Raw genomic sequence first — 23,644 nt, 5'->3', positions numbered from 1 at the left:
ATCACTTTGGGAATTTTTTAGATATTCTTCAAGGAACACAAAGTTTGTCAATCTATATAGAAAGACATTAATTTTTCTCTCTGGTAAGATCCTGCTATATCTCACTGAAACAACTATATGGTGGCCTGAACATTGTGGCCTTTTTGTACAGCTGATAATGGCTAACAGCACAAATACTTTTTTAACAGTCATGTGAATCATGCTGGGATCTCAGGTGGTAAATTTAGTGTTACATTTACTGAATTTAGTGTTAGATCTGGAGTGCTTTTATGTACACTAATGAATTCTAACTCACTTAAGTTTGCCATTATTCTGCTTCAATGATAACTTTATTTTGAGAACTATTTAATGCAGTTTTTGCCTGTTTAGTTTAGAAAGAGCAAAATATTCAATACTTTCTGTAGAAAAAGCGCAGCAACTACCTTATTGTGGCTCTGATAAAGGGAGGCAAGTGTCTAATATTTATAATTAAACATGTGGTTATCTTCATATATTTCTACAAATATAAAATAATGTATGAATAAGTATATAGCTGAATATGTAAATATAATTTTTTAAATGTTTGGAATTGGTCAAGTTTTATGGAAAGCAGCCTTTCTGCTGCTGCAAGGGGAAACACGTACATTACCTACTTTTTGGGTTTTGGGAAAGATGGGACTTTTTTTACTCAGGCTGGTGTGTAAGATATGTTCCTATAGAAAATTAAAGGCACTGCCTTAAGTCTGCTCTAGCAGTGTGGAAGACATAAGTATGTGTATGGGATTCCTACCTAACTCTTGCAAACAGAAGAATTTTACTGGTTGACTTGATATAAATTTCTCCATGCACACTTCATCTCTGCATCAGTCTTTCTGTGAGTTTATCTTCAGCTGCTTTTCCAGTGTTGTAAGCTAAACTGGAGGTGGAGTTGCCACTTTTTTGGGGATAACAACTGTAACCTTTCCTGTGTAGGTGAGGGCTGCAGTTGTAGAGACAAAGCTGAAAATGGTGTAAAGGCTCCAATATCTGAAGGCTACTTCTAATCTTGTGATTGTGGGAGTTGGAGAGAGATTGCTTCATAGGACTCAATATATCCTTTTGAACTTCTCCCAGTTCTGATGCGTAGTAGAGAGAAATTACACGTTTTGGGGAAGAACCAGATTGCTTATTCAAACAGATCTGAAATTTACCGTGCAGCTTTATGTGCTTGTAAATAAAGTGTTTCATATAGAGGAAATCTTAAAATGCCATTTGAAGGTAACAGATGAAAGTAAACTTGGCACTTATTGCAGCTCTTAGGGAAGTATATGTTTTGTTGTGTAGAATAGCATTTAAGTCTGAAAAGAGTGAATTAAAATAATCGAGAAAATATAATTACATCATAAAACTGTAATCAAACATCTAGTACTGAGGCAGGATCAGAAATATCAAGGTCATGCATGATAGATTTTTTTCCCCACCCTAATCTTGTTTTAGAAGCTTCCAAATGAGAAAGCTTGACTGAAGTATCCTATGCACATATTTCGTTACAATTAATATTGCAACCATTAGTATTGTTGTTGATTGTGTGATTCCTGATGGATTAGGTTCAGTTCAGTTAGATTCAACTTCTGTGTTTGGAGAGTGGGATGGGTTAGGTGAGTCCTTTAGGTTGTTTATACTTGGGGTTTTTTTCCTGAATAAACATGCCATGATGAAGAGATCATTATCTGTATTTTAATTATGTTCCTGTGTTTAGGAGCTGAGAATTTGAAGTCTTTTTCCTGTGTGATGTTTCATGCTTAGCAATGCCTCATTTTCAGTACCCTCTAGGCTGCACTGCTTAGCAACTTGTACCCCATCTTAAATTTCTGCATTTGTGTTTTGTCCAAAACATACAACTTCTTGTCTTCTGTATTGAAGCTGTTATTACACGTGGACTGTGCCAGTCGTTTCCTAGTTGGGTCAGGAGATAGCTTCACTTAGACTCCCTCACTATATTCCCAGTTATGCAATCAACCACATTTTAATTTTGTGTATGTATTTAAAATTTTCTTTGCACAACTACTGCACCCATACTAGAAGTACATTGTATCTCCTTGCTTTGCTTATGAGCAGGTTGTCAGGTAAAGTGGTGCCAAAAGCCTGTACATCAATCCATACTTTTTGTTAGGCTTCTGTTTTTCCCACAACTTCCATGGATTTTTCAGAGTAAATCCAAAGGACTGGAGTTTGAGTAAGATCCAGTAATTTGCCTTCAATATATCTTAATGTTTTCAGGAATTATTTGAGTCATTCTTCCATATTCTCACCTACGCCCCTATCTCCTTGTTAAAATTAGTAATGATAGTTAAAATTTACAGATGGTTGCAATTAACATTTCTTGAAAGCCAAACAGTGTATGAGCTGTCATTTTTTCCCTGTGAAGAGGTAATTTCTAAAATAATCTTTATTAAATTTAACAACCTTTCTTGCTGCCTTTTTAGGTCACTTCCTGACAGAAATGGTTAACATGGCCTTCTTGATTTTTATCCTTGCTTTTTTTCTATTTGTCTTAATTGGGTGTTGTTTTTCAACTTATGAAAATTAAACATTCCTGATGCATGGACTACTGGCTCGTATTGTAAGCTTTTTTTGTGTTTCATAGGGAGGTTGTCTACTGTATTCTCCTGCTGTTTGCCTGAAATCAAACCGAATGTCCCTTAATTTGTTATGTTTCTATCTTTTTTTGGAAGCTGACTTTCTGTTCTGCTCAATCTTTCATCTTATAAAATAGTAAGCTCTTTTTTGGTATTTTTTGTTTTCTGTGGTTTTGGTTTTTTTTTTTTAAATTTTAAGTTCTTAGTTAATTTGTAGTGCTACAAACCAGAGTCAAAACAGTAGATGCTGTAGCATGATCCAGCTTTTGAAGCCACAATTGTTTTTAACAAATTCTGATTATGGGATTGGCTTAACGTTACACAGCAGCTTAGTGCTAGAGGTGTAATTCATTCAAATGCTGAAGGCCTACATATGGTGAGGTACACCTGAGTCTTACACCAAACTTATTTCAGATTGATGATGATAGTTTAGGTGGATGCCAGTGAAAGTTTGAGTTCCTCAGGTTGTTTTATCATCTCATACTGTCTTCACCTGTCTGTCTCAAAATGAATCTTGGACTCCCATATTGTCATCTCTTAAAATGTCTTGAATCAGTATAAAGTAACAGAAGCAGCAGTACCTTATTTGGTAATTTTTTGGGGGGGGTGTAAATAGAAATGATCAATTTTGCTCACCTTTCAGAAGGTGAAGTTACTGTATAAAAATAACACTTCATATAAGTGTGTAGTGTTTTACAGTGTGCAACTGTAGCAATTGATACTTACCTTATAAATAGCGTGGTGCTAAATGCTAAGCAGGAGAGTTTAGTAGCAAATGAAACTTAAGAGTCTTCTTGTGCTGTTAACCAGTTTATGTTGAGCATGCAACCAGTTTATGTTGAGCATGTTTTTATCTTTACACTTTTACACTTCATCTGAGGGTGCTGTGCAAGTGCTTTAAAGTATTTGTGACTTCTCACAGGTGGAGACTCTTACAAAGATGGCTTTCTTAACACAGTGCAGGACTTAGGAAATTAGATACCAATTTGTTTATGGTTAGAAATGTGCTGTATGTCAGAATATACTGTTCAATAATTTGAAAAATACTATAAAACATTAGCAGGTTTTAACAGGGAAAAACATTTAAATTCTAATCTGAAGCACAAGAGCTGTGTCCACTTGAGCTTTGATTGTTAATGGAAGTTAAAGTATAAATTTCTGTGTTCCAAATACAACCCTGTGTTGCTTCGGCTTCCAGAGCATTTTTCTAACCTTTCTGGAAGTATTCTGAAAAGCTTTCAGGTAGCTCTTTTAATGGGTATATAAGAGTGAATTATACAATTTTCTTTTTTAATTTATATCTTAAAGGAAAATTATAAAGAACTTAAAATTTCATTCTTCTAGCTCTCCAGTGGCTAGCTCAAAGTTGAGTATTGCTATTCATGTGTTATAAGGAGTTCTCTAAGTTCTAGGCATCTCACTTGTTTGTTAAATCCTGGAGGAGTTAAAATTTAGTATCTTACTGTTATTCTTACCTTGTGCTACTGGATTTTATGCTAATTAGTCTAATGACTTCTGTTTTCCAAAAGTACCCTCTGTCTGGTTATAGGAGGCAATAGAAGGAAAGGAAAAGGAGGGAAAGAACTGGGGAAAATGACACTCTTGGGAATACTTTTAGTGATACATGGCATTACTAGTAGCAGCAAAAAAGTTTGTTGTTCATCTGACAAGGTGCTTACCATGAAAGTAGTGTTTCAGAGCTTTTTTCCTTTTTTGGTTGTTTGTTGTTATTTCTAGTTTCTCTGATTTTAGGTACTTTTTCTTTCTCAGTTTCTTTGTATTCCTTGTTAATTCTGGTGGGTTGTGGACATGATGAGCTGTTTCCTCTCTAAGATGATGCAACAGTAATTTTACTTTTTTGTAGAAGTGGATAAATTGATATTGTGCTCGGTTAGTGAGTGAAATAAACTCACAGAGGGATCTAAACAAAATGAGAGCTAGCCCAAAGGGATTGGTGGGAACTTGCATCTATCAGGAAATGGAACTGAGACTGGAGGAGGGCATCTGTCCTTTTTTGTCAGTCTTTCTTCCCTTCTTCAATTTGTTCTTCCTTATCCTTTCCCTAGTGAAATACGATGCAGATAGTTAGTTGGGCTCTGGAATATTTTCAGGAGGAAACTTTAGAATATAGGGCAATCTAAAAATTGTGTTCTTGAGAAAGACACAAATAATAGTGGTGTTCTTCATTACTGAAGGATTTTTTAAAAATCAAATATCATCTGTTAAACTGCTGTCATGGCTCCATTAGGAAAGAGATTCTGCTTCAGGCTACTTCAAGAATTTATGGCCTGCTGAGTTACCAAATTAGGATTTCAAACAGCAAGGAAAAAGTTGGTCTTTTGGGCTACTTTCTGCTCAGAAGAGGCAACCAGATGGTGAACCACCAGTCTGTATTCTGTACCCCAGTGATGATTTCTCTGCCATTTAGCAGCTTGCTGCCAGTGCTTCTGAAACACAGAATTGCCACCAGCATGCTTTTTTCCTCCACTGGACTTGTCTCCTTGGACCTTAAACTGTGACTGTTGGGTGAGAAACCAGCTAGCAGATAGACCTGTGAAAAAGCTTCAGGGGCAGGAAATGGTTTTGTAGAGAATGTCAGCACTCCTGGCTTTTAGGCTGCCATTTCCCAAAATGTGGAGCCATTACTCTCTAATATAGACTCCTGGAGCATCTGTAACAGCAGGGAGTACAAACTTGGGGGTTTGGTTTTTTTTTAAACTAGTCTAGAAAGCTTAGAAAAATTTAGCTGACGAGTTGTCTGAAGAGCCAGAGATGAGGGAGGGCAATTTCGGAAGTTGCTGAATCTTGGTTTTGCCACCCTTTTTTTGTATAGGATACTGGAGGGGAATAATCTGTTTTATTTTATTCAGTTGTAAGCACAGTTGAGAACAGACTTCCTGAAATGATTGTGTGTAGTGATAATTTCACCTGCCCAGGCTGTTCATAACCTTGGTGTGGCACATATCCAATTTTTTTTATTCTTATGTATATTAACTTGTTCGCTTAAAAAAAAAAAGGCAAGCTTTTAAAAATTGCTTTGTTTCTTTGCTGGAAATAAGATCACTTTCTTGTTATGCGTCTTTTTGTCATATTTTCTTTTGAGAAAATAAATGTTTAAACAAATCTGCTGTTGATGTCTAGTTTACATGGCAGAATGGGTGGATGCTTCGTGCTGGTTATTGTCAATTCTGTAAAATGTGGAATGGTCCTGTTGGTGTCCAAGCCATTGCTGTCTAACACACTGACCTCTGCATTAGTTCTTGTGCATTTTAATTGATGAGGAAGGTATGATTTGCTGCCTTGATTTACTGTGTTCTGGAAGATCTGTCTGTGACTGTTCTTGAGATATTTCAAAACCTTGTGGGAGCTTTAGTGAGTAGCTGTAATGGGACAATAGATTTTTATAGCACTTGGATGACTTAAAATTTTATTTTTGTGGGAATATTATTTGAACCATTTAATTCCTGTGGTGAAGCTAACTGAAAATTTCAGAGAAACGTGTCACTGAGAAAATGTATGCCTGACTTCTTAAGTACAAAGACACTGAAACGAATCACTTATATTTGTTTGTTTATTTTAAAATGGAATGTTTTTAAGACTGTTCATCAGCAAGCAGTGTGTTATCTTTTTGACATTATGTTACTAGTCTAGATCCAAAATGACTCATAGAAATGTAATCTTTATTTTTTTGTTTCTGTTCAAACAGAAACATTCTTAGCCAAATAAGGTTCCTTACACTTGCACCTCAAGAGGAAGGAAGTGTTAAAGAAGAACCAGTCTCAGAAGTTCGAACCAGACGGACCTGGCAGTTTGACTGGGCATTAAATAAAGTGGATAACTCGGTCAGAAAAACTGGCCGCATCCCTAAAGCCCTTCTACTAAAAATCTTCCAGGAAATAAGCAAAGCAGGTAAGTTGCTTCCAATTAAAACAAAATTAAGCTGAATTTCAGGCTGCTGTTTAACCAGAGAAATTGAGTGTTCTGATCTGTATTTTGTCTTTAAGTGTTGTTTGATATGCTGTATATGTTGATGGACAGGCTTTTTTTTTTTTATTAGATCTAATATTTTGCTTTGAATGGTCATGTTAACTTATTCAAGTTTGGGTTTTTTGTGTCTTTAAGAATTTATAAGTCTTATAAAGGTGTACTTTTAAGGTATGTTATATTGCCTTGCTTATTGTCGATTTTTAATCTGGTAATGCACTTTCCTCATGTAACTGTATTTTGCTCTCTGAGCAGGGATCATACGTGCCTCCTTTGCAGTGTATATTTTTCAAGTGTCTGTAATGAACCATGCTGCCCTTAAGATGTTATTTGTCTTAAGTGGAATTACAATAGGGAAATGTGGAGGTGATCCACAAGTTTCCACGTTCCCAGGTAGCCCTGTTCATGACAAGAAAGCTTTGGGGTTTTTTTAATAAAAGAAAACCAAATAGCTGAGGCATTGTCCATTCTGATAGATTGGATACCTCTTTGGCTAAAATATGCAGTCTGCATTCATATTGTGCCACAATTGATGAGATTTGGTACCAGTTAGGATGAGTCAGTGGAGGTATTTAAATATACTTGCTAAGTACTACTACCAATATTTGTCAATGGCAGTATGTATTGTTTTGTTTAAGTTTGAAACTTTGCTGTGTGTTGCTCTATACTGTAATAGTATGTCTAGCAGGCACTGTGCTTTTAAAAGTTTTCAATTTTACTGTTTAAAGGCTGAACCTTCAATTCATGCTCTTTCTGTTGAATGTAGTTTGGTTTTTTTGTTTTGTTTTGTTTTTTTGTTTGTTTGGTTTTTGGTTTTTTTTTTTTTTGCTTGGGACATCTTTTCTGGTTCTGACTGCTTTGTTGTTTTTTCCATGTAAACCTCTAATTTGCAAATGTGGTTTGGCAAGAATTTTGTGTCTCTAAACCTCTCTGCAAGTAGTTCTTCATGAACGTTGACTAGTTCCACAGTTTTTAAGTCATACTAACAAAAAAATCCTAATCTCTTACAGGGTATTCCTTTGGTTTTGGAATTGTATTTAGAAATTGTATTTAGAAAAAGCATAGAACCTCACAAATGATTTAGCTAAGGTGCTATTAAAATAAATGGCAAATATTACCATATGAAAAATTTGATCCTTGTTTATTAATTAATAATGAAAGAAGTTTAGCGAAAGTGTGGAAAGTTAGTGTTGATTTCTGCCTGTTTGTATGATTTTTCCATCTCTAATTACAACACAAAAAATACCTGAAAATGGTGTTTGCAGTAGATCTTGTGCATCTCTCCATGCTCACACTGCCAAAAGTTTTTGATTTTCTTTTCCCTTTCAAGGTACTATAAAACTGAAGATGTGTTGGCATTTTCATTGCATGAAGTAATTATGTACAGGGATTTAAAAGCTGGTCAGTTATGAATTGGTGATCATACTCAACAGCATGTTGCTTTCTAAAGAAACTCTTGTTTTTACTTGAAATTGCTGGGTTTGTATCTAAAGGTGGGATAGAGAAAATAATTGTCTTGAACTGATTGGGTCATCTGTGATAGATTCTGCAGTTCTGCCTTTTCCTCAGGAATAGTAGGGAAGTACAAGAACGAGATGAATTTATAGTTAACTTTTTTGAAATTCTGTAACTGTCAGAAAAGGCAGATAATCTTACCATTTCCTTCACTATTCTCTAGGTGTAAATTTTCTCATTTGCTACGTATTAAGCATAGGCAGAACTGGAAATAGAAGTTTACATGTGGAAATGTGTCTTACTACCAGTTGTGGAATTATATTGAATTGGTATGAAGTATTTTGACATTTCAGAAACTTAGGAAGAATGTCGCTGTTACGAAACTTACGAAACTTTTGTCCCTTTTAGGATGAAATTATCTCGGGAATTGAATTAGGAATTTGAAAGTATTAGATAATCTAAGTTTAGGAATTTTGTGTTGTCTTCTAACAATTTCTGCTCAGTTAAGCTCATTATTGTACTAAATGGCACGTTTTGTAGTGAATCTTTTTAGGGTAGTGCCCAGTAGTGCCGTTGTTTAATCATTTGGGTATCCTGTTCATTTAAAATCTTCAGTCTTGGAGAAAATTCTGTTTTGTAGAAAATGTTCAAATATTTCAGTAGATCTGATATTGAGTGCATAATTATTTATGAAGAAACTTGTGTTTTTGTTCTATTTGCAGGGTGTCCAGGGAGTAACCACACCTTGCTTTTATTACAAAGTTGTGGTGCTGTCTTACCAGAGGTATTGTCACCTGAAAGAACAGAGCTGGCCCATATGATATGGGACAAGATGAAAGAACTAGGTACGTTTGGTCTGTTAGTCCTTCTTGCAAGAACAGCTCTGTGCTTTAGTTACTCTCTTTGTAATGAGACACAATTTATTTTAATGGCATTTAAATGTTAGGTTATAACAGGTTGTACTTATTACCGAATGAACAGTGGATTTTATTATTCAGGTGAGAGACCTGTTTCTAATTCTGGAGGTTATAGTGACATCTAGGGGTGTTAATCTAAAATTCTAAAATCTAAAGATTTTTTAAAAGATGCCTAAATTGGACTTTTGCTTGATTTTTATTATTGAGTTTACTTTTCTGTTAGATGCTACCTGTATATCTGGTGGGCTGTGTATTCCTAGTGCTACCAGCTATTTTATCAGATGATATTTTCATTGTGAGTGAGTCATTTATGTATAGATAATGCATAGGTGAATGCTTTTTGATAGTAACATTGCTGAATCTGTAAAATAAATACAGCTGTAGAGACTGTAGAATAGCATGCACATGAGAATTGCTGTTACTGTGCTCGTTATGTTTTAGCCTTTTATAAACACCAGAGCTGTTTAATAAATGTCTGATGCTTCAAAGGTGAATAAAAGGAAGCCGTCTCCTAAGTTCATACAGAATAAAATTGACATTAAATTAATTACCTGAGAAAGCTGTGAAATTATGTTGAATTTAGAGAATCTACATTGACTGTGGTTGAAATATTTCCTTAGGTGCTGTGTATGATACGAGCCATTACAATGCTTTGCTTAAAGTCTATCTTCAGAATGAGCACAAGTTTTCTCCAACAGAATTCTTGGCCAGGATGGAGGAAGCTAATGTGCAGCCCAATCGAGTAGGTGCCCTTTTAAAGGTTCTTCATTCTTAATAGTAGGATCCATTTATTGAGTGGAAACAATTAACTTCCCATTTTGTTCTCTTTAGGTTACATACCAAAGGTTGATTGCTGCTTATTGCAATGAGGGGGACATTGAAGGAGCAAGGTATTTTGCATTTATGTTTAAAGGGATTGCCACAAAATCTGTTTCTCATATTCCCTACCACTGATGTTAAAACTGATTTCTGCATATTTCGTAGAAATTGAGCAAAGCACAGAAGGGTTTATGTAAGTGTATTTTAACCAAGCAATGAAGAGCAATTTCCTAGAGACTGCCAAAATCTACACAAATGAAATGAAAATAAGTGATAGACCAGTGTGTTCAAATCAAGTTGTATTCACATTGCTCAGAAAATAACTTGTTTTTGTCATTTCCAGAGGCGTCATGAAAAAGTGTGAGGTTTTGAAGGCTTACTGCCTTTGTAAGGAAATGGCTACTGGGAAAAGCATTTGAGAATAAAGTGGGCTAAGGAGCAAATAGTAATAATTCTGGTTGTTATTCTTACAAAGGGCTTGCTGGGTATCTCTAACAATTTTAGAAAGGTTAAGCTGTAACAGTGTGATTGAGACGCATGAGAAATAAGGAAAAGGAAGATAAAAACAAAAAACCCCCAGCCCTACCTTAGTGTCTGCATGTTCCAAAGTGGCAAATACAATTTTTTTTTTTTTTCAGTAAGATTCTTGGATTTATGAAGAGCAAAGATCTCCCCATCACTGAGGCAGTATTCAGTAGTCTTGTGAAAGGACATGCAAGATCAGGGTAATGTTTAATACCTTTTATTCCTTTTGTTTACTGTTAGCTTTACTAAAATATAAAGTGTTCCTGTACAGAAAAAAATTACATGCTGCAGAATAGTGTGATGGTTTTGAATAATAATGTGTAGAAGACTGTCTACATTTATGAAGCAAAAAAGCTACTTAACAAAGGAATTAGATTTTTTTCTTGTGTCTGAAAATCTTGTATTTCAGTATAAATTACTGTACTTTTGTAGTGTTTCAGAAGAAATTTGCTGCACTTAGTTCTGAACTTTATCATCTGTTAAAGTTGAAAGAGTATTTTAAGTAATACAATTATTAAAAAGATTTGCGCTTTCACCTTTCAGGATTTGCTTAGTTAAAATAAGTTTCTCTAAGCCTGTTGCAGTCTTTGTTTCCAATTCTAATTAATTTAGTGAGGAAATGTAGAAGTCGCAATAAACATAATTATGATTAAATCTACTGAGGGTCTTGCTTTGAATTCTTTCAGAGATATGAAAAGTGCAGAAAACATCCTTTCAGTGATGAGGATGGCTGGTGTTGAACCAGGTCCAGACACCTACTTATCACTGCTGAATGTGTATGCTGAAAAGGGTGATGCTGATAGCATCAAAAAGGTATTGCCAATTTGAATTTAAATACAACTTGTTTGATCTTTTGTTCAATATAACTTTGGAATTCTTTCTGTCTGGGCAGGAGGAATAAGAAAGAATTTTATAATTGGTTTCCTTCTACTTGGAAGTAATTATCAAATTTTTTTTATTGCAAATAAATAGCTAGTTAACTAAAAGCAATGTTACAATTTAATAGCCTTTTAATAGTGATGTTTCACTCTGGGAAGATAGATTTGTCAGTGAGTGATTTAATAATTTAGGCATTTTTTAAAAGACAGTGCCTGTGGGATATCTATGTATTTATTTATGAAAGTAAAAAGTAAACCTTGGTTATACTGTTCCCATTGAGCCATCCTTTGCCCATTGAAATCATAGGATCTTTGCAGTAAAAATGAATTTTTTTATTGAGAATTCATACAAGCAACTTAGGTATTTGTTAGGTGAGGCTTCCTTACAGCCCTTTGTGTAGCTGATTTTTTTCTAGTATTCTCTCTTACTTTTTTTTAAATCAAAGAAATACAAAGCAATGAGAAAAGATCAAACCAATTTTCTTAAGTTGTATCAGGAGTTTAATCAGATGTAGAGCACCAAATCAAGGAGGAGGGTATTGGAAACATAAATTTCTTCTATGACTTGAACATATACTCATCAACCAACATTCTTCCAAATAGTGACAAAATGTTTGATTAGTCCTTCTTCCCATTACAAAGTAATTTTTTTTGAAAGTTATCTCACAATGAGAATACCTCTTCTGTTTTCATATATTATTAGATATTAGAAAGAAACTATATGTTATATCCCTTTTAGGTGTCCCTTTTTCTTTTCACAGTCTAAAGGTGTTTGAGTCTCTCTTAATACTTCTTGCATATTTTTTCTCTCTACCATATTCCATTATCTAAATCTGTGGATTTTAGAAAAGAAAAAAAAAACAGGTTTTTATGCTTGTTTTGTTTTGATTTTAAAAGCATTCTGTTTTGAGTCACTTTGGAGTTGATTCAAGTTAAATTTATTTTGGTTTTACAGACACTAGAGAAGGTTGAGAAGACTGAAGGGTACCTTATGGACAGGATTTTGATGCAGGTGATTTTTAGCCTTGCCAAGGCTGGATATCCACAGCACATTGATGATATTAAAGGACGCATACGATTTGAAAGGGAAATAATTCCGGGTATGTGCTTGGTTCCCACAGCAGGGTGGAGAGAGAACACTTTTTTCCTCTTTTTCTTATTTTGTTTTGTTTTGTTTTAATTTGTTTGTTTCTGTTGTTGTTGGTTTTTTTCCTTCTTTTTCCAAAAATAGATAATTTTGTAGTTTTGTCTTGAATACTGAGGGAAAAGAATATTTTTGCCACTAGTTTGTGGATTAATTTGTGTGTTTGTGTGGTTTAGATTGCATTTTATAAAATCTAAATATGGAACAACTTTAATAATTTGCATTCCAAAATTAACCTATCCTTTTTTTAAAATTTCTAAAATGCATTAAGCTTTTATAAGAAAGCAGCAAGTGTGGAGTCCTTTCTGCAAACACTGCTGTTAGGGTTCCTGTTGTGAGAGCTCTTCAAGACTGCCATAAAAAAGGGATACTAAATACTAAGTACAGTTTTTTATGACCTACCTTTAAAGTTACTTCTGGATACCAGTATGTTTAATCTGATTGATAACTGTTAATTATAATTCTTGTTGGTTTGTTGTTTTTTTTAATATGTCTAGAAATGAGTTTCTTTTTTCCTTATCCTTTTGTCATGCTGCAGTGGTGATACTTCTGTAATTTTTGGCCTAGTCTATTTATGAGAAAAGTGAATTTCATTGATTAATATAAATAATTCTGGAAAAGGTAGTCTCAGATTTGGGTAAAAGTATGCTAATGGTACTTGTAAAACATTTACTTTTCGAACTTTCACTAATTTTAGTAGCTTAAGGTAAAAAAGCTGTGTGCACTTTATTAATATATTAATATTGTTGTTCTCTGTTTTTAATTGCTAGATGTAATGAACCTGTGTTTAACTCTGATAACTCATGGCTTTGAAGATATCAGCTTCAACATCTTGAAGTCTTTAAGTCGCTTATCGCGTGAAGATATGGACCAAGGTAGCTTCTTCTTGCAACACTGTGTAAATAGAGATCTGGTAAGCAGACTAGTAATACTTTTTTTCTTAATCTAATAATAACAGTATATTTATTTAGTTTAATGCAGCTGTGAAGGTTGAAAATGGTGAGTTGTTGCACAGTTCTTCAAGAGCAAAAGAAGCATTTTATTATTTTGTATCAAATTATATAGTAAATTGAAATTCACAAAGGAATCCTGTTTGGCTTAAGTAATATCCATTTTGTAAACATTAGAAGAATCTGACATTCTTAACAGTTTGAGAAATTGATAAATACCTGAAATTAATTTTTGAAATTGTTTGCAGCCTGTGAACAAGCTGAAGCAATTCTGTAAAGAATTAAAAGAAGCAAAGATGCACTCGGCACCGTTACCATTTATCTTGCGTTGCGCTTTGGAGGCCAACAGATCAGGTACTCTGCTTTTTTAGTTATTTTACCTATGCTCATTTAGAGTACTTGGTCACTGTTTAATTATTTGGTGAATGTTTTCAGCCTTGGCCATTGCTGTGATGAAGATGATGAAGGAGGAAGGCTTGCCACTCAGACCTCACTATTGCTGGCCACTGCTAGTTGCATACCAGAAAGAGAATAATCTTAAAGGTGAGTTGTCTGAAAAATGCTTCTGTGGCATTATTGCATACCTAGTGCACAAATCCTACTGCTATGAAATTCATCAGAAATTTAACAAAGCCCATGCTGTATGCCCTCGTTTCAAACAATTTTTCCTTCAGAAAGACTTTTAAAACCTCCTTTCTAGCTTGATTGTGATACAGTTCTACAAATTTCAAGTCTCAGTTGACATAGAAAGATGTGAGAAAGTGTTTAGTTATCTTTTTAACTCTTCACATTCTTTGTGCATTCCAGCGTACTTCATGCTGCTCATTACTATTTACAGTTTACTCTTGAAGAAACTGAAATCCAAGTGAAGATTTTAAAAGTAAGGTTATGTTACTATAGTTCTCTTGGACTGCAAACCCAGTCCTTTTTTCAAGACAGCTTCTTAATATTTCCCTGATGAACCAAACATGAGTTTTGTTAGAATCATAAAAACTGCAGGAGAACTTATATTGCTGAATGTGTGAGCCTGACCTGACAGCATACTGATTGAAGGACAAAAATGCTCAATCTTTGGGATTCTTAAGTAGGTTTAAGCATTTAGCATACTTTCCCCCGTTACACATGGGGATGTCTACAGGATATGAATAAGAATTGAAAAAATATTAAATTTTAGAGTACGGTATCTAATTCTTTGGTTTGCGTTATTGGTAATTCAGAAAGAATGGTATTGTAAAAAGATGCTTTTAACAGAAGTACTTCCCCCTTGGGGAAACAAAAAACTGTCTTTTTCATCTTATCTCACAGTATAATGTGCTTTAGAATGAGATGCAGAGTTGTTAGTGTGACACTGGGTGACAAACAAAATGCACAAACAAAAAAAAAGTGCTTTTAGCAGACTCTTCCATATCGCAATTTTATCTTAAATATACAGTCACATTCCAGTTTGGAAGAAATGCTGAAACAAGTATTCCCTAATTGTTTCTGGCTATAAAAATGTCTCAAGTCTTTTTCAAAAAGCCTTTGTGAAAACAATATTCAGTTTTTATTAACTCCTTAGGCTCTGTTCCTGCTAGACTACTGCCCTGCCCAAGTTTATCTTCTCCCAGGTTTTCAAATCCTTGTAAGTTCTATGATATTTTAAAAGTCTGGCAATGTTGTTTTAGTTGGGTCCTTTGTGACTTACTTGAAACACAGTGTTGCCAAAAATAAGTAAATGGAAATAAATCACTACCATACTTTTCTGTGTGGATGCTGCCTACTGAAGAAAGCTGCTTTCTTTTACTCCAAGAAAAATTTCACCTCACTGACTTACTCTGAGAGATGTTGGAAGTATTTTTACATTTAGACTTGGCTCCCAAAATTTAAGCAATATTTGAGCATCAAGAGAAACTTAGGTTTTCATACTTCCTTTGGTCTTTGTCAAGATCAGAGGTTGCCTTAATTTAGACTCCCTGCTGTAGAAATCAACTGTGCTTTGGCAACTGTAGTTGCTGCTGGAGGTCACATAAACAAATTGAGAAAGAAAACTGATGAAGGATCCCTCAATTCCAGCATTTTTAGCCACTTTCTGTAGAGCCTTTGTTTTAAGGCATTGCATACAGGTTCTTCTGTATGGCTGTAAGAGCATGCTGTGAATTTGCAAACTCTATTTTGTAGCCTGGTACTCACTATCCAAGTTGATAGTGTCAAGTGGAAGCATGGTACATGCCCACACAAGTCAGTGATTTTTCAATTCTTTAAATACATTAGGTAAGAATATCCCTGCTCAATTGCTTCTATAGTGAAGAACCAGTGTAACTATTCTTCAGGAATAGTGAAACAAGTTGTCTTCTTCCCTTATGTGAGCTTACATTGAAATTTTCCAAGTTAATAATAAAAAAAATGAATAAAGCAAGTTCTACTATCTAAAAATACAACCAGTCTACTTGAAGAAAAGTAAATAGGGGAAAAAAAAACTCATCCACCTTGGAATTGTTTCATAGAAATAATAGAGCAAACAGTCATGCTGCAGTTAGAGTCTACAGGTGACAGCAGGTAGTAAATTAATAGAATGGTGCTTTCTAGGAGCAAAAAATAATGGGAACAGGGGTATAGACACAGTATCACATCTCATACCAAACCTAAGGTAATTAATTTCTCAACAAAGTAGTAATGCCCAGCCTAATGTGTGTAGTTTTGTGTAAATAAAATATGACAGGATGTAGACTGGACTAAGTAATTAGCATAAACAGAATAAAAGCAACAAGTTATCTAGAACTGCAGTGTACAAATGTCTGGATCAGTACATATAGTGTGACCCAAACAATTAAATAACAAATAGTAGTGTTTAATGCCATGTTTCTCTAATGTTTATTACAGCAAAATCTGACACTGCATAGCAAAGAAAATTCTGTAATTTCTGTATTACGAAATTTGAAAGAAAAGTAGCAGTGAAGTGGTGGCTAGGAGGTATGAAACTAAATAAGGCCATTTTAAAATACACCTTAACCACTCTGAAATAGCAAACAGTTCTTTTTAGTCATTTTTACACAGGCAAATAAATTCAGGTGGGGCATTGCTGTTATGTGCATGTGTTACATGAGTTGGGAAATACTTATTTCCTTAGTATTTATTAGGCTTTTAGGAATGAAAAGTGCTTGCCCGGTTTAAAAGGTCACTGTGCAGTGGATCTGAAACTGTTACTGGCACTGAGTAATTTTATATCAGATTATGCACTAAAATCTAGAGGACCTAGTGTAAATAAGCAGAAATGTTCTACTTAGGCTTATTCCTGAATATTTTATAGTTTCCCTTTGCCTTTGAATGATCATGCTATTTTTAAAAACACTTTTTACAAGTGTGTATTTTGCTTTTGGGTTCTACTGTCATTGAACTATTGTATAAACTGTTGTTACATACAAAACCCATAATTAGTGAATGGCAATTCAGTTTTTATTTTGGAAAATAAGAGTCTGGGGTTCAGAAGGGAATAAGGGTAGTGATTTCACAAAGTTACTGCTTGAAATCCTGTTTTATAGACAGACTCTTCTGGCAGAGAATGTTTTGAGTGGATCTGAAACTAGTAGCACAGCACAAATACATTAAATGCTATACTTTCCTGGATGTGACCTTACTTTTTGAACTGAAGTTTTGGTTTTTTGTTTCCTCAGAAAACTGCTTAAAGCCAAATTTATATTCCCTTGCTCTTGGAGAGCCATACATAGCTGCCTTAGAAATTCCTTCTGTTCTCATGGGACTGCTTTAGGGATGACTTAACTGTGAGAACTTAAGGAGATGAATGGTAGACTGAAACGCAAGCCTCACTTGGCAGTTTTTGAAAAGCTGCTCTACCACATAAACATTATGACCACCTCATAGTTAATCTCTTATATTTGTTCTTCAGTGTACTGATTTGAGGTTGGAATCTGTTCCTTATGGTGTTTGAGTGCTGATTCCAGTATTAACAAAAAAAGGAGTTGTTTGACTTAATTTTTTTTTCTATTTCTGTCTTCTTTCTACTCAATTATGTGATTTTGTATACTCAGCTCCTGTGTACCTACATATGTCAACCTAAAACCTCAAAAAGCTTATTCTCGATCGAGTGGGGAGATGACCAAAAGACTTTATTGGGGGTTTTAGTCATGCCCAGTCTTCTGGATCAGTGGTCTCCAGAGTGGGGTGTGCAAGGCAATCCATTGCTAACAGTCCACTCACAACATTGGGTTGTGAGTGGACTGTTAGCAAATAAATATTTTATTATTTTATCATTTTTGGCTCTCTCTTTTCATGTATGTTTGATAATGCCCACAATACATGTGAATGTATTCTCTACATGTGAATAATTTCTAAATCAATATACATGTGTATTTGAGGGGGTGTTCAAAAAAGTTTGTGAGACCAGTGTTCTGCATGAAGGGCACTTTTGTGCCTTTCGTTTTTAGTCTGTTTTTTTGCTTGTGAGGGAGAGAAGTAGTCAGTGTCCTTTCCAGTATGAGCAGCAGAGAATTTATAAAAGTCCATGTACGTAATGCTCAAATCTTTAACTGAAATGGAAATGTTTCATTGCTTAGTATTGTGGAAGATGTTTATTTGACTTTAAAGTAGTTCTGCTTTTGATGAGGTAGAAAATGTATGCAAAACTGTAGGACTCTGTGTTGGTTTCATTAATCTTCTGTTCCCCCGAAAATTGTACATCAGCCACCTCAAAAAAAAAATTCTGCTGCACATATTTTCATTTTAAGTTTGTGATTACTTTGGCTGTGCAATTACTTTGGTGCAGTATGGTTGCGGTATCTTCATCTTGCTGTTGTGCTGGTGTTCTGTTTCTCACACCTGCCTTTTCCTGCTCAGGAAATGTGCCCAGGTCTGTCTGCTAGGGAGTGGAGATGCTTAGCAAGCCTATTTTCTGCACTCTTCTGCATACAGGCTTGAGCTCAAACCTCCTGAGTGCACCACACCTTATTCACTATGGGATCTAGTTCTTGGTCTTCAAACTACTTTTTAGTGTTACAGTTATTTTTGAAAAGGTTTCAGCAGGAGAGGAATTCATGTATTTTCTGCATGTTGAAAACATGAAATAGAAACTAGCTGTCAACATTTGAAAGGTATGAAGAAAGACTTAGTGTAATTAATTCTTTATTCATATTTTTGCAGATTCTGGTCCAAAATCAGAGTTTTGTTTAAGGCAAACTTGAACAGATGATGCGACTTTAATCTAGTGTGACTTGCCTGCATGTATTTTCAAGTGCTCAAAGGGAATTCACATTTGATTATTTGCACCATAGTGCACTGCATAAAATATTCATGGAAGTGTCACTTTTCCATAGGTGGCACTCCAGGGCAAAGACAGGGACTTTGGACATTTTTAAAGTAATAAGTATGAAATGCAAGTTGAAAAAAACATATGCTGTTTGGTACTGGTGTCCTGCAGCAACTGACAAATCATTTTTAGACCAGTAAAAAATTATTATACCTGTATTAGTTTTGACAGGAGTTCAGAGTTTGGTAGCTAAGGTTACTGAAGAAGTTTCTGCAAATCAGAAGAGTGTAAGCAATTAAAAAGAATGACATATGCTCTACAGTCTACTTGCTGGACTGTTAATATTGGTGTCTGGTGTCTTTAAATGTGACTCTATAGAAGTGATACCCAGTCTAGTTGTGTGACATGATGTGAACCCTGTAAAAGTTACCTTGTAGCTTCACTGGGCTTGGGAGACTCCTTTTTCTGAATTTCCAGTTTGAAGCTGACCCGTTGTAATGAACCAGTTTGATTACAAACATGTTACTACTTTTAAACAAGTCCAGAGAAAAGTCCTGAATACTAACACTAATCTGAGTTGGATACTGGAAACACAACTAAGAATGTATGATGTGTTGAAGAATGTGTTTGTATCTTGAATTTATGTGCTTTATGTCAAATTTCAGATTTGTTTTTTATGCGCAATAATATGAACATTTTGATACATAGCTCTATAAGACATTCTGCGAACATGAGTAACTTGTATATTTGCTGTGTTAGAAAATAACTTTGTATAATAGCAATTTCCAAACTGAACTTTCACGTTTTTTATAGTATGACACGGAATTCAAAGTTTTGTGAATCTATTTTAAGTTTCACAGTTAGAATTCTATTAATACCTAAAATAGAAATGCAGAATTTTTCATGGCAATTTCAAGGAGAGAAATTGAGCTTTTTTGTAAAGCAACATTTATTTTACATGTTGATTCTCAAGTTTTCATTTCTCTGAAGGCTTAGTCTTATTAATTTTGCCTTGATAGGTATCTTTGAGGTCCTCAAAGTGATGCACAAACTGGGAGTGGACCTTGATGCAGAAACGTATACAGACTATGTTTTTAAAAACTTTGCTGATACTGAAACTGCCCATGCCCAGCTGAAGGTGAGTTTACATGTAAAATTTGTAAAAATGGCTATTACATGGCTTCTTATGTTATCTGGGAGGGCTTTAAATCCCAGTAGTGCTCCAAACATAAACCTGTATGGTATGATAAAGCCTTTACAGAATATTTAGAATATTTTTCAAACAGTTGTTGCACTGATGGTTTGTTTATCATGTCTTCCTCCTGCTGCTTTACTTTTTCTTCTTCAGAGCTAACCAAAGTATTTTGCTCCAGACCTAGTAGCTTTTTGTTTCCTAAAGCGGAAAAGCAAATGAATGAATAGTGCCCTTTTTTTTTTTTACTGGGGACTGGAAGTACTACAATTGTTTCTGGTGGATAGGTTTTTTTAACTCACTAAAGAATTGAGAATTGGAGACCAAATATAAGTGTCCCAGTCTTTCTGCCTTTCCATAACTTTGTCTCTTGCCAATGATTTCAATACAAAAAAAGTATGCGGTCAGTAGCAACTCCTTTGGCTGCCATATAGACTTCTGTAGAGCACCTTCTATGTTCTCAACAGCTACCTTTGGGAAGGAAATGTTTAAAAATATGAAGTATCAGAAGATCTTCTCTGTGTAAAATTCCATGGTTGATTGCTTTTTCTCTAGGAAAATGGCTGCCTGTTTGAAAGTGTTGGGCTCTATGTAGCAGAACTAAGAACCGAAGCACTTCAGGGGAGACTGGACAAAGTTCTTTCTATATGTGAGTATTTTTCATGTTGCTGTGTACTTGGTGATAGTTTGGATTGGTTGTAGGCTGAGAGATTTACCTGTATTAATACGTGAGGTTTCAACATATGTGGGGAACTTGAGCAAAGTGCTTATCATGTGAGCTCTTCTATGATGACTTGTCAGATTGAAACTACCAGTTCTGAACCATAAATCATAGTTTAATTCTTCTTTGGTATTGAAGCTGGCCATAAGATTTGTATACAAGTTATTTGCAAATAGCAGCTGTACTGTGATTGTGACAGGAATGTGACACCCTTGTACTTAAAGAGCTTAAGCAAAGAGTTTGTTTTTTACAAAGCCTGTGAGGTAGTTGGTGCTGGGATTGCTTTTGTTGCAGCATCAATGACTATAGAAAGTGAGGAACGATACAGCTCTAAAGTACTACAGAGTTACTCATAAAAGAGCCAGCTTTAAAGATCTGATGGTCATGGACATTAACCTGAGGGTGTTCTGCTGATCTTTTGGTCAAGGAAGTTGTGTATAAATGTGATTGGTTAATTAGGCATTGAATTGTAGCATGTTTAAGAGGTTTCTCCAAAGACTGTTCTGATGCTCAGTGCTTGCAAATGTTAATTGGTGTCATTGACTGAATGTACGGGATGGGATAATTTGCTTGGTTAAGTAAGAATGATTTTCTTCAAAATGTAAATAAATAGTTTTTATATACCCAGTATACTGATATATTAATAAAATACCTAAACTTGGGCTGAATCTGATACAGAAAAATCTCTTTTTTAACAACAGTTTTATTTGTTTAAGGCTCAGGGAAAAGCTTAAGCACTTGCTTGCTGTGGTTGTCTTTAACTGTTTTATTTAACCAATACAAAAATAAGTAGTCTATATACCATCATTCTGGGAAGCTGTTAAGTTATAGCTGAGAAAATTGAGTAGTTACTAATCAGTGATTTGATTTTGGTATTGGAGAGTTATCAATTAGTGAATCTTCAAGATTCCCCTTACATTTTGCCAGTATTTTGTTTGCTTTTATTACCAAAAAAACCAAAAAGCATGAACCTAGCCATTGACACATAAAATTAAGTACCTAAAAAGAAACTTTGAAATTTTTTTTCAAAGGATGACTGTTAACAACAATGAAATCTCTTCTGGAATGTGAAATAGTTAGGGGGATTTTTTTTTCCCATGAAAATGTAGTCCCCTCCTTTTATTCTGGTTAACTGAAACAGGCTGGCTTTAATGTGTTGTAAGACACAAATACATGTATGCCTGGTATATGATAAATGTATATATCAAAAGTATGACACAGGCACACAGAGTAAGTAGAATTCTGTCCTACTGTCACAAAATTAGTATCACTTAGTATATTATTTAGCCATTGTCTGTGAGTTGAATTTAAATCTTTTAGTGGTATTTCTGTTTACAAAGACCAGGGTTAATAATTCATGGAGACATATCAAATTTCTTTGAACTTGAGCTTTAAAGGAAGCTACTCCATAAATAGTTTACCAAGCTGAAATGAATGATAGTAAATCTAATTAGCACCTATGTGATGATAAGGCACAGATATTAAACAGCTGATTTTTTTTTCTTCTTTTTGACTTGTCTCCTTTTGCAGTATTACAAAGAGGGAAAAATAGATGCAGTATGGAAAATAGTTTGAGATTGTCTCATCAGTATAGTCAGAGGAGGCAAAGGTTGGTTATTAATGCTGGCTGCTATCTAGGTGTATTGATTCAGCTTCTCATGCCTTATAATGTATAGATTTCTGCTACTGACAAGATGAAAACTCTGAAGCATCAGCTGAGGAATTTGGGCACATAAGGCGGTGTACATGAGAGCCGCTTTTTCCCTTTATCATGCCGTTCCATTCCACTTCATTGTCAGCCCCTTGATTTTCTCAGACTTGTTTGTTGCTAAGGAAACCAGGTTGCCGATCGTCAGCAGCAGCTGAGCATACTAAGATGCTTTTCTGCTGGTTTTTTTATGAGCAAAAAGTTTAATATACTGCTGGAGGAGAATTTGTATTGAGGCTGTCTTGAAACCAACTTTAACTGAGGTTTTCAAACAAAAAGAAATGTTTCAGCGTTTGAAACTAGAGTTAGACTAAGGAAGTGCTCTTAGTATGTTCTTGTCTTTGACTTCCCAGGTTCCTTTAAAGCTGGTGTTTTTATTTTGGTTATCTTCTACCATATTGCAGCCCTTGCTGAAAGGGCCCTGTGCAGTCAGGTTTTTACAGCAGTTAATTCCATTGTGGTGCTGAAGTGAGATGATGATAACTTCATACAGGCCATAAATGCACCCACTGCTGCCTTTTCTTTTTTTTTTTTTTTTCTACTTTGCGGTGCTGGAGTGAGAGACAGCAATTTTACAGGAAGAAGGTAGAATGCTGTGGAATATTTGGTCAAGAAGTGATGTAAAGATGAGGACGTGAAGCATAACTGTAAATTACCTCTCAGGGACATCTAATTTTAAGTGGTTTTGCAGTTTCCTTTGTGTTCAAATATTATTGTATATAACAACATATAGAACTGTCTATTTGTCTCTTTTTTCCCCCTTAGATTTAATTTCATTCAGTGGATAGCACTTTACATGGAACTACTTTTTCTTTCTTCTCAGGGAATTTATACTAGCAGAAGCAAACACTTAAGAAAGCGTTGTGCCATTGATTTTTGCTTGGATTTTTAAAATTATATTTTTATTATTCTTTTAAAAAATAAAGGCAAAAATTTAAAACCTACTTTAAGGCAGTTGTTCAGTCTGAAACAATTAGCAAACCATTTGCCTTCAGTGGATCTTTTTTTGTTCCAGCACTAGTATCTCAGGTTTTCTTGATTAGTAGTGTTTGAGGTTTGTTTGCTTTTTAGAATTGGTCTTGTACTTTCTTTGGAAAGACGCTTTATGCAATTAATAATTATTATAAATAGCTAATTTATTAACTATTGACATTAGAGGCAATGTAGAGGGAAAACGTCTCACTCTCTGAATATCTGATTGCTTTTGAAATGGATCAGATTTAGAGCTGATAAAACCAAAACTGTTTCAAACGCTTGGACATTTTGAATCTTGGTTTATAAATGTTTGTCAGCCTTTAGTAAACTATCAAAATAGCTTTTCAAGTGATGCTTTATTTATGTGATCTGCTCAGTTGTTGCAGTTCAGGGATTTTTTGACAATAACTATTGAGAAGCATTTCTTTCATTTACAGTGTCTTCAGCAAACACGCCTGCTATAGATAATCGTCTGTTTAGAAACAGCCTCTTTTTGGCTTTTAAAAGGTAAGGTGGCTATATGAATACTTTCTTTTCCCT

At 34.8% G+C, this 23,644-nt stretch overlaps 1 protein-coding gene across 1 annotated transcript in view; it reads left to right on the top strand.

The window, feature by feature from the left end:
• LRPPRC (leucine rich pentatricopeptide repeat containing) overlaps positions 1-23,644 on the top strand; it is an 87,564-nt gene that overhangs the window by 4,882 nt on the left and 59,038 nt on the right. Inside the window, exons 3-15 of the mRNA XM_050971875.1 lie at positions 6,304-6,506; positions 8,759-8,881; positions 9,574-9,695; positions 9,785-9,843; positions 10,411-10,497; positions 10,984-11,110; positions 12,131-12,275; positions 13,090-13,232; positions 13,518-13,623; positions 13,705-13,812; positions 19,528-19,646; positions 20,256-20,349; positions 23,542-23,611. Coding sequence (XP_050827832.1) covers positions 6,304-6,506; positions 8,759-8,881; positions 9,574-9,695; positions 9,785-9,843; positions 10,411-10,497; positions 10,984-11,110; positions 12,131-12,275; positions 13,090-13,232; positions 13,518-13,623; positions 13,705-13,812; positions 19,528-19,646; positions 20,256-20,349; positions 23,542-23,611 — 1,506 coding nt within the window. The remainder of the gene's footprint in view (positions 1-6,303; positions 6,507-8,758; positions 8,882-9,573; positions 9,696-9,784; positions 9,844-10,410; positions 10,498-10,983; positions 11,111-12,130; positions 12,276-13,089; positions 13,233-13,517; positions 13,624-13,704; positions 13,813-19,527; positions 19,647-20,255; positions 20,350-23,541; positions 23,612-23,644) is intronic.

The sequence above is a fragment of the Serinus canaria genome, chromosome 3, assembly GCF_022539315.1.
Source record: "Serinus canaria isolate serCan28SL12 chromosome 3, serCan2020, whole genome shotgun sequence".
Taxonomy (NCBI): Eukaryota; Metazoa; Chordata; class Aves; order Passeriformes; family Fringillidae; genus Serinus; species Serinus canaria.
This window is presented reverse-complemented; position numbering and strand designations above follow the sequence as displayed.